Source organism: Hippopotamus amphibius, chromosome 17, assembly GCF_030028045.1.
Source record: "Hippopotamus amphibius kiboko isolate mHipAmp2 chromosome 17, mHipAmp2.hap2, whole genome shotgun sequence".
Classification (NCBI taxonomy): domain Eukaryota; kingdom Metazoa; phylum Chordata; class Mammalia; order Artiodactyla; family Hippopotamidae; genus Hippopotamus; species Hippopotamus amphibius.
Window position 1 is genome coordinate 16,111,624 of NC_080202.1, and position 10,774 is coordinate 16,122,397.

General features: G+C 55.7%; 1 protein-coding gene across 1 annotated transcript; it reads left to right on the top strand.

Moving 5' to 3' along the window:
• Window positions 1-904: 904 nt before the first annotated feature.
• UNC119 (unc-119 lipid binding chaperone) lies at window positions 905-6,678 on the top strand. Its single transcript, XM_057715658.1, has 5 exons — window positions 905-1,180; window positions 4,693-4,806; window positions 5,297-5,399; window positions 5,558-5,730; window positions 5,989-6,678. The coding sequence occupies exons 1-5, from the start codon at window positions 961-963 to the stop codon at window positions 6,099-6,101; spliced, it is 723 nt and encodes a 240-aa protein (XP_057571641.1). The 5' UTR covers window positions 905-960; the 3' UTR covers window positions 6,102-6,678.
• Window positions 6,679-10,774: the final 4,096 nt, after the last annotated feature.

A 10,774-nucleotide genomic window follows, 5' to 3' on the forward strand; every position in this document is an offset into this window, starting at 1 on the left:
CATGTGCCCTTCTTGCTTCCCTGTCCTGGAGGGCCCTGTGGGGGCTGGACATTGTAGGCTATTGTCCTTTGGTATGTTCTGGGTTGTGTAGCAGGGGGTTTGGGAGAGAATAGCTTGTACCAGTGTAAGCCCTCAGATACTGATTCATAAATTCAGTAAAAGAATATACAGTTGCCCTGTGAACAACATGGGTTTAGGGGCACCCACCCTCTATGCATTCAAAAATCAGAGTATAATTTATATTTGGCTCTGTTTATCTGCCGTTCTGTAATCCATGGATTCAGCCAACCTCCCATCGTCTACTTCTGTAGTATTTTGTATTGAAAAAAAATCCACAAATAGGTGGACCCACGCACTTCAAACCCGTGTTGTTCGAGGGTCAACTGTATTGAGCACAGGCTGCAGTGGGTACTGTGCTGGGTATTATAGAGAACAAAGACAGGATCTCTGACACTTTCACTGAACGGGGGACGAGTTGGTGAACAAATGAACCTAACTTCAGATAATGCATTAGAAAGAAAAAGCAGGCTGATCAGATAGTGACTGGGGGTGTTTGAGAGGGCCTCTGAGCGGATGCCATTTGAGCTGAGACCAGAGGGACAAGAGGAGGCCATCTGAGGGAAGAGCATCCCAGGCAAAGACCCTGAGGCGGGACCTCCTCTGCGGGGCAGAGGGAAGGGCGGAGTGGCTGGAGCACAGCGAGTAAGAAGGGGAAGGTAGCCGGCACCCCGATTCGAAAAAATGAACGAAGTCCAGGGCGGGCCCCATCCCAGCCCCCCGGTGAGTAACCCAGGTGGGCGGGCGGTGGGCGGGGCCAGTGTCAGGCCCACCCCGGGGGCGGGGCGGTACCTGGGGCCCCGGCCCGGCCCGGGGCGGGGCTGCGGACGCTCCCCCTTCTCTCGGCTCCAGCCGGCGCAGGCAGCCGCGGCGGCAGCAGGCGAACCGCGGCCCCGCGAGGCCATGAAGGTGAAGAAGGGCGGCGGCGGGGCTGGGACGGGGGCGGAGCCCGCTCCAGGGGCCTCGGGCCTGAGCGTGGAGCCCAAGCCGGAGCTGCAGGCGGAATCCGAATCCGGGTCCGAGTCGGAACCGGAGGCAGGCCCGGGGCCCAGGCCGGGGCCGCTGCAGAGGAAGCAGCCGATCGGGCCGGAGGACGTGCTGGGGCTGCAGCGGATCACGGGCGGTGAGCACCGGCGAGGGAGCGCCGCCCGCGGGCGGGAGCGAGAGTGCAGGAGAGGGGGCCCTCGAGGCGCGCGGAGCCCGGGCCCCCGCCCCCTTTCCCGCCCTCCCCCCTGCTTCCCCTCCCCCACCCGAGTCCGCCTCCCCTATGTCCCCTACCCTTCTGCCTCCAAGCCTGAGGTTTCATGTCTCCCCTTCCCTTGATCTCTCTCAGCGCCCCTCTTGTCCCTTCAGAGATTTCTTTGCACCCCACTCCTTCCTTTTTGAGGAGTCCATCCCCCTTTCCCATGGTGGAGGTGAGGCAGCTGCTGCAACTGTGAACCCTTCCCCACAGTCTTCAGAGCCCTGTGAAGATTTTCTCTGCAGAATGAGGAGGGGGGCTGAGTGCAGCCTGTCCCCAGCCTCCTCCACCCTGCAGGCTCGGTGGAGGCTGAGTTATTTGGGTGGTATCAGAACCCTCAGGTCTCCCTGACCATTGATGCCTTCACCCTGGACACCCCTGGAAGTCTGGGGCCATCCCCTTCCCGAGGAAAGGACCTGAGGAGGAAGCTTTAGTGGGTTGGCTCTGGGCCCTCTCAAGGGAGTGGGCTAATGCCATCCCTTAGCCTGGACTAGGGCCTGTCCTCTCCTGGGAGGCCAAGTCTCTACTGTGGTTGAGTTTTTGAGCTGAACTGCCTAAGTTGAAGTTTCAGCTTTGCTATGTAATTGGCTGTGTGACCTTGGGCTAATAACGTCACCTCTCTGAGCTTATTCATCTGTAAAATGGGGTTAAGGACACCTACCTTACAGAGCTATTGTGAAAATAAATCCTTTGATTTTGTACTGTGCCTGGCATGCTGTGCATGCTCTGTAAATAGGGCTCTTTTATCAGTAGTACTGAGGGCCCCACAGGACTGCTCGTGGCTGCTGCCTAGAGGCAGACAACTGGGCATTCAGGGCAGGGGAGGGGGTCACCATAAGCAGGGAACAAGGGCCAGGAAGTCTCATGGCAGAGGCAGTGGCAGAGCTTCAAAGAACAGAAGGCGTTTGGGGAGGCAGTGGCCTTCTACTTTGGCCTCATTGATTAGGAACCCTGCACTGGCTCCCTCTGTGAGTGCAGCTCTTGGGGCCCCTCTGGGAGGTACAGGGCAGATGCTGCGGTGGACCTGAGCATTGGAGCTGCAGAAGCAGCAGAGCCCAGGGCTTCCAAACAGCTGTGGAGGGGACCATGATGGCAGGTCTAGGCCTGTGCATCTAGGTCCCCGGGGGACCAGCATCTCCCTTCTCAATGAGCCAGGCAGCAGCCATTCTTGGCTAGGCCCCCAGAGCGCTGAGCTGCCTTGTCCAAGCAGGCACTGGGAGAGGGAGGGGGCCTGGACCAGTCTGATGTTGGTGCCAGTTGGGCTGTAATTGGCAACAGCGGCATTTGGGATTCAGGTTAGCTCTGGGGCAGAACTTCCTTATAGGGTGTCTAACTTGTCCAGGTCCTAGGTAACTTTAGAGGTTATTTTGCAACTATGGGGGCTTGCAGCCCATGTACAACTGTGTGTCTCTGAACCTGGAGGAAATTCATACCCCTTAGAGATGCTGTATCTGTGGGGGATGAGTAGAGGAAGAGTCTTTCCAGGAGCCCTTTCTTTTGTAGAAGTTGAGACCAGGACTCCAGGACTCTCCCCACTGGCCTGGTCTCTTCTGACCCTAATCGCACAAGTCTGAGGTTTGTTGTTCCTGGATTACCTAGCCCTGAATCCAGCTTAGGAAGCTATTTGTGGCTGAGGGGAAGAGAGCAGTTGTGTTCTGAGCCCTCGGCCGCTCTGCCCTGTATCTGGCCTGACCCTGGGTCCCAGGCCCCATCCTTGTCTAGCAGATGGAAGGAGTGCAGGTGGTGTCCTGAGCCATGGGTCTCGCCTGTTCCTCACTTCCCCTAAGGACAGAGGGGTTGATAGGTTGAGTTTGCAGTAGAGGAGACTGAGGTCATACTGCAGGTTGTTCTCAAATGAGAGGAGAGGCTCCAGAAGTTAGAGACTAGTGGAAGAAGGAGGGCTTTATGGGGAGCTGGCAGTTGGGCAAGTAGGATGCTGTTCCCAATTCTGTCACAACCTCTCCTTGTGCCCTGTACCTTCCTTCTACATATTTGGATTAGTTCTTACTTTCTGTGAAAATAAGGTGTGTACAGGGTGAGGTAGGAGCTGCCTACTTCCATTCCTCCTCCTCTCCTCTCCCCACCATGGGCTGTGATGGGCAGGCCAGGGCTCAGGCCCTTCCACAAGCCCTACTTCGTCCCTGCTGGACTCCAAGGTGCCGGGTGGCTCGCAGGAGGGCTTCCTGGAGAGGACTGCCCCAGGCTTGTGGAAGAGAAAATGACTTTACGTTCACTTCCTCTTCCTGCCCCGGAGGAATAAGAGGTGGCCTAGGGGCCTGGGGGGTGATTTCCGGGCCTCTACGGGGAGGATGTGATGCTGTACAGGCTGATAGCACCAGAGCCCCCACTGCACCTCTCTGTTCCTTCCTATTTGCTGCAAGGCCTCCCTGAGTGCTTGCAGTTGCTGCTGCAAGAGCAGTGAGGGTTGGATCAGGCCCTGCTATTTCTGAGCTTCCTCAGGCAGGGCCTACCACTATTCCTGGTTCCTCTTCTGGGCTTGAGATCGCCTTACCCCATGCACACTCCCGCTGCACCTGCCACACCCTCTTACTGGCCTTGCCTGTACTCTTCTCTCTGGGGGTGGCTCAGAGTCAAGGCTGGATAGATGACCTTTGAGGGGGTTCCCTCTATTTGCTAAGACCTCCTCCCATTTGAAGATCAACAGGGAATGGGAGCAAAGGTGGCTCCCTTCCCCCCAGTTTCCAAGCTCTGGGCTTGAGTCAGCAGAGCTTTGGCTAAGCTGCTTTAAGGGAGCTGGGTTTGTATAAGCCTCTTATGGGGAGAGGAGGGGCCTGGGGGGGAGGTGAGGACGAACAGGGAAGGGGTTGTTCATTTGCCCCAGCACTACCCCAGGTCAAAGAAAGTCCTTGCTTGACACACCTAGATGTGGCGCCAGGGGCGGCTGTGGGGTGGGGGTGAGGGTATCCTCTCCCTAGGCAGAGCTGTTACCTCCGTTAGAGTGAGGTTCCTAAAAGCAGGGCTCTATCTTCCCTCTCATGGTGGAGGGGAGGGGCTTCCCATCAGATTTAGAGACTCATTTGGTTAAAAGTCACTGAGCCAAGTCCTGGCAAAGCAGAGGCTAGAATAAGGGCCCTCAACCCCGGGGTGGGAGGGAAAGTGGGGGAGGTGGCCTTGTCCGCCACCCTGCCTCTCCCTGGCCCCAGAGGCTAGCAGGATGGAACCATTCGTCCCCCGTTAGATCCCAATGGCAGAGCTATATCTCCCCTACACTGTGGGAGCTCCCTTAGGGTAGCAGCTCAATTCTCTCTTTCTGCAAGGCAGTGACCTTTGGGAGCAGAGAATGTAGTAGCTAGTTCGGGGTTCCGCAGAAGCTGAGCTGGCAGCAGGGGCTTCTGGGCAGGCCCCTTCCTTGCTCAGCTGCCCGTCTCCCCTAGACTACCTGTGCTCCCCTGAGGAGAACATCTACAAGATTGACTTCGTCAGGTTCAAGATTCGGGACATGGATTCAGGCACTGTTCTCTTTGAAATCAAGAAGCCCCCAGCCTCAGGTGAGTGGAGGGAGGTGGGCGAGGGCTGTGAAGTGGGCTGCCCAGGGACTCCTCAGGTTACAGAGAAGTCAGAGCAGAGCTGGGATTTGTACCCAGGCCTTCCCAGGAGTCACCAGGCGGGGTGGCCTCTGCCTGGGGCTGGGCCTCTTCTCTTCCTTCCCATGTGTTCCTGGGATTGGACATCTTGGGTGGACAATCTGGCCTCTTCAGTCCTTGCCAGCCTGCCCCCTGCAGGCCCCTTTGGGAACTGCAGTTCCAGAGGTCCCAGGTCTTTTTGTCTCTCGCGGCTCTGGGAATCTCAGTTGAAGTTGGTGACCTGCTGACCAGCTGGAAGCAATTGAAAGCATTCAGCCAGTGGTCTGAACCCTCAATACGCATCAGGATCTCCTGAGGAGTTTTGAAAAATTCAGATGAGGGCCCTGGGGTGAAACCCTGGGTGGGCATGGGTCCCACCTGAAGCCCACTGAGCCCCAGCTGGGGTGCATTACAGAGCGGTTGCCCATCAACCCACGGGACCTGGACCCCAATGCTGGGCGTTTTGTCCGCTACCAGTTCACACCTGCCTTCCTCCGCCTGAGGCAGGTGGGAGCCACGTGAGTCACTGGGCTGGGGGGAGGGGGAGGGGTGGGGGCTGGGGGGGGTGCGGGTGGGAGGGGGCCCTTCCTGAGTTCTTCCCGAGCCTGTCTCCCGAGCCTGGCCTGGCCAGCTGCCCTGGAGGCCCAGCTCAGCCCCGCCTCCTTTTCTCACTCAGGGTGGAGTTCACAGTGGGAGACAAGCCTGTCAACAACTTCCGCATGATCGAGAGGCACTACTTCCGCAACCAGCTGCTCAAAAGCTTTGACTTCCACTTTGGCTTCTGCATCCCCAGCAGCAAGAACACTTGCGAGCACATCTACGACTTCCCCCCTCTCTCTGAGGAGCTGAGTGCGTGAGCAGGGCCCTGCGGGAGGGGCGCAGGGGGGACCAAGTTGGGGGGAGTGTGGGTCTGAGCCCCCCTTCTTCCCACCCTGGGTCTCTTGTGTCTGGCCGCCATTCCTGGGTCACCTGTAGGGAAACTGAGGCTCAAAGAGGCTGGGGGAACTCTTTGTTCAGCTTGTCCCCGTTCCCTAGTCCTGAAGCCTCTGCAGTGGCCTGGCTCAGGCTCCTGACCTCTGCCCCAACATTGCTGGGCCTCTCTTGCAGTCAATGAGATGATCCGTCACCCGTACGAAACACAGTCTGACAGCTTCTACTTCGTGGATGACCGACTGGTGATGCACAACAAAGCTGACTATTCGTACAGCGGGACGCCCTGACCCCCAAACCACCCCCCACCCCAGGAGGGTCCTGGGCCTGCAGCCATGACCACCCCGGCGCTCACCTCTCAACCCCAGGTCTTGTGCCTGGGTGGTGTTCCGGAAGCCCTGAACCCTGAGTCAGTGTTGGGAGGGAGGGTGCCTGATGTCCCCAGTCCAAGTCTATGCAGCCCGTGGGGCCTGGCACATGGGGTGGGGTGGTAGGGGGCTGTTTGCCTCCATATCCAGGAAGACCTCCCGTGAGAGGAGTAGCCAAGACTTCCGGACAGCCTAGCTGGGCCTCTTGGGCCCAGGTTTCAGAGTAGTGTTCCCCTCTCCAGGCTTTGACTAGGTCGGGTCAGGGACCCATTCCCTTGTCCCCTGCCCACCACCGACAGGCCATTTCGAGTTGTAAATTCACAAAGATCCTTGTGGGGTCTGGCAGTCAAGCTTCCCAAGGGAGTCTGAGCCCTGACTCCAGCCCCGGCCTCCACCATCAGGGGCTGAGATCCTGCCTGACATGTGGGAGGGACCTGCCCAGATTGCAGCCTGTGGTAGGGGCTGGACCAACTGTATATAGTTTTCAATAAACTCTCCTTTTCTGTTCTCTGGTTGTGGGCCAGCACGTGTGTGTGGTGGTGGGTGGGGATGGGGGCAGTAACGTGGTCCCTGGGTCCTCCTGTCTCCTAATCCTCTGTCCTGACACCACACTCGGCATCTAGAGCCAGCATTTAGTATGTATTGCAGCTGGAAAAGGTTTTTCCTTTCATAAGGAAGGAGACCGACTCCCTGAGAGGGGAAGCTTTGGCCCAAAGTCGTAGCCAACCCTAAAGAACAGAGGCTGGGATAGGAGTCCCTGACTCTAGGGTAGGAGGGAAGGTGTTGGGGACGTGGCCTTGCCCTCTACCCCACCTTCCCTGACCCCCAGAGGCCACTAGGACCATCAGGTTGTCCCTGTAGCCTTCATCAGTGAGAGAAGACTAAGGCTTGGAGCCATGTTGCCTTCAGCTGTCTTGGGGAGGCCCCCTAGCCTGGCTGCCCTGCATATAACCCTGCCCTCAGCCCGACCCTAGACCCTGAGGAGGTCTTCATTTCCTTAATGGAGGAAATTCAGGAACTGAGGTAGGTGGAGAGTTTATCTCAGGGTTTACAGCTTACTGGTTCAGGCGCTAATTTGGATACACCTGGGGCTAGTTTTCTCTCTCTCTCTCTCTCTCTCTCTCTCTCTCTCTCTCTCTCTCTCTGGGCTAAGGAGTTAATCTAACCCTGAGAGGCCTAGAAGGGCTGGAATTCAGCTGGGTTCTGTGGATCCCTTGCTGGGGGCCAGGACCTGGGCTGAACTCTGGGATTCTAAAATGAGTGAGACACAGGGAACAAATACCTGTACCTAGAATTAAATGAACTGGGTGTATAGGGGAGCAAGAGTCGTCCTGCTTGGAGGGTTCTAGGGAGGAATCTTGGAGGAATCCTTTCCACAGCAGCATTCAGGCCACAAACCAGGGATTCAGCCTCAACTCCTCCCTGTCTCTAGCCCCATCCAATCAGTCACCAGTGCTGGAGATTACGCCTCTTAAAAATCTCAACTTCATCTACTTCTCTCCAGTTTCTTCAGCTCACATTGGAATGCCTACAGTTACGCTCCTCGGTACCTGTCTGCCGCTAGTCTGGCAGTACCTGAACTCTGGAGCCGGACTGCCTAGCTTTGCGTCCTCACACTGCCAATTTAATAGCTGTGCAACATTGGCAGGGCAAGTTAACCATTCTGGGTCTGCATTATGCCCCCCAAATGGGCATAATCTCAGAATTGATTGTAAACAGTCTAAATTAACACATACAACGCACCCAGGCTTGGGCCAGCACTCAGTGTACATGGGCTATTATTAGCTTCACTCGTTCCAACCCACCCTTCACTCAGCTGCCAGAGATAATCTGACCAGCTCATTCCTGCTTAATCCTCCTCAATGGCCCACCATTGTCCTCAGCAGAAGCCCCAACACCTGAACCGCAAGGCTCCACAGGTCTTCCACATTGTAAATATTCACTTTCTTGAAGGCAACCGATAAATCTTGCCTCCAGACCTTTGCTCTAGGTCGTTCCCTGTGCCTAAATGCTCTCTCCCCCATCTCTTCCTGTCAAAGTCGTCCTAAGTTTTCAAGCACCTGTGATGGTGGCTGGGATTATGGGGTGGCTACCTGGCTCTACTGGTGTTTAGTGAGCAGGGGGCAGGAAAGCCAAATGCTCTCCAATTAATGGGACACTCAGTCCTAACACTCCACCCCTCACAATGGAGGGTCACTGAATGAGAGTAACCCCAGGGAAGGCCAGTGAACGTTTGAGAGCAGGGCAGAGAGAGAGGAGCCAGTGATGGAGACAGCCAGAGAGGTGGGGGCAGGAATCTGTTTGGGAGCAGGCTGTGTTAAAGGTAAGGGAAGAAAGAATTTCACCAAGAAGTAAGTGGTTAGGAACTGTCAGCTGTCACAAAGGTGAGGAAGGTGCATGGGATGGGAGGGGGTTTTGCTTTGCAGATGAGGCTGTACAGGTATATAAGTGTTTGGAATTGGAGGTGTTGTTTTCGTGGTTACAAGTCTACAGAGAAGCCATAGCAAGAAAGAGGAAGAAAATTCTCCCCTACCACCCTGATAACAGTCCTCACTGCACCTGCTAAATGAAATCGGGTTGAGGTCCTAGATTGGGCCTGCCGTACTTCCACCTTCGGACAGATAGGGAGGTCCCTGTTCTGAGGTCCTCATCCCTGGAGCATGTACCAAAGAGGCCTTCATCTGGAGAGGCCTGTGTCCCTTGGGCCTGGAGGCGGCCTGGCTGGGAGAAGCCTTGGCCCCCTGCATCCTTTTAAATCTTAATCCTTCTGGCATCAGTCCTACTGCTAATGGTGCAACTTGGTGCATTTGGTTCCTGACACTTTCCCTGGGAACCTAGCAGATCCCTGGGCAGTAGAAGGAGGAAGAAGACAGCGTTGGTGGGGCTGGTGCTGCCTCCGGTGATGGTGAGCTGTTGACCTTGAAGGCTGATCTGGACCTTGCCAGATCTGGGTCTCAGATTCTGTCTCTTTGAAGTCAGCCAGATATTTTTGCTTTGACGTCTTAGGGGTGTCATGAGGACCCCAACACGGGGTTGAGCAGGAAAGCCCAAATACTACAGGGAGACCACCACTCATGCCCACCTGGGCTGGAGCCGGGGTGCACATGGGGTCTGCCAAACGCGTAAAATATTGAGATGCTTCCCTTCCAGCTGGTGGAGAGTTGTTGTCCCAAGCCCCCAGTGCCTTCCACCGGAGCCTGGCCCCTCTGCTGAGAGCCACCCTCCAATTCCCCACTACCTGGCAACTGAAGCGAAGAGTGCTTTACTTTTTTGTGTGTCATGGACCCATTTGTTGTCTCTACTGAAGCTTGTGGACCATAAGGTTATTATGTACATAAAGTATATTGTAATCCTATATATTTTATATATTAAAAACTACATACAGAGATCTATCCATATTTTGCAATATCTGTCATGTAATATGAAAACATCTGCGATTTCTCTACCCAATGACAAAGTCACAGATTCTGAGAAAAGCTATTGTGATTTGTTGCTGACTTTTTTTTTTTTTTTTTTGGCCTGCCATGCTGCTTGCGGGATCTTAGTTCCCTGACCAGGGATGGAACCCGTGCCCCCTGCGTTGGAAGCGTGGAGCGTGGAGTCTTAACCACCGTACCACCAGGCAAGCCCCCTATTGCTGACATTTTTAATCAAGAGAAATGCTAAATTCGAGGTGGAGATGAGTGAAAATGAAGGTATAGTTTCTTTATCCAAGTTCATGGACTCATGAATTCTAACCAGTTTTAGAACCCTCAGGTTTAGAGCCCCTGAAAAAAAGGGTTAATTCCCTGCAAATAGAGGACTTCCAGACCCCGCATCCATTCAGATTATTCCTCATTCTAAACGGTGGTTGAACACGTGGTGAGGGGTGGCCAGCAGGGGGCAGCATATAAGAGGAAGTGAGAGGCTCAGTTCGGCGAGAAGCTGCCGCTCGGTTTTAAGTCCAAGGGCCAGTCTGGTTACAAACAAACAAAAAAACATGAGACCCCCCCCCCCCCCCCCCCCGCCAAGTCTTATCTGCTTGCTGCCTGTCTTACTTGTACAGGGGCAAGCTCGCTCGTAGGTGTGCTGAATGGGCCCATAGGACTGAGGTTGGACTGAGGGCTCCCGGAGGAGATGTCCTTGCTCACTGCCTATGCTGGAGGTGTACAGCAGGTTGCCTGAGCCTCCAGCGTTCGAGGGTCTGAGGTAAGGAAGTGGGTGCCAGTAACGTTCAGCCATGAAACACTTGCCCTGCCCTTAGGGACTTGGGTATCAAGACACAGGCCTGTGATTGCTCAGAGCTGGGGTGCAACTGCAGTTGGGGGCTTGACAGAGAGCCTTCACCACTTCCAATCCTGTAGGGCTGGGCTGCGGCGGGCGGGGGGATGGGCTGTGGTGTGGTGGTGGTGGTGGGGTTGTCTTCCTCTTGGGAGCACTGGCTGCCCATGCCTTCCGCCCACTCTCTCCTCCACCCCATCCCTCTAGCCCTGGCCCCAGCCTGAGAGTCTCAGTGAGGGAGGGTGCTGATGTAGGGTGGGGCTCTATTATGGGATCCTTTGCAGCGGTGTCCTCTGGGGAAGGTAAGTGGTGTTGGCTGGCGTGGCCCCTGGAAG

What these genes read in the sequence shown, in the direction of transcription:
- UNC119 (XM_057715658.1), top strand. Translation starts at nt 961, where the DNA reads ATGAAGGTGAAGAAGGGCGGCGGCGGGGCTGGGACGGGGGCGGAGCCC. An exon ending in GCTGCAGCGGATCACGGGCG is followed by an intron (nt 1,181 to 4,692) that starts GTGAGCACCGGC and finishes CGTCTCCCCTAG; the next exon opens with ACTACCTGTGCTCCCCTGAG. An exon ending in CTGAGGCAGGTGGGAGCCAC is followed by an intron (nt 5,400 to 5,557) that starts GTGAGTCACTGG and finishes TTTCTCACTCAG; the next exon opens with GGTGGAGTTCACAGTGGGAG.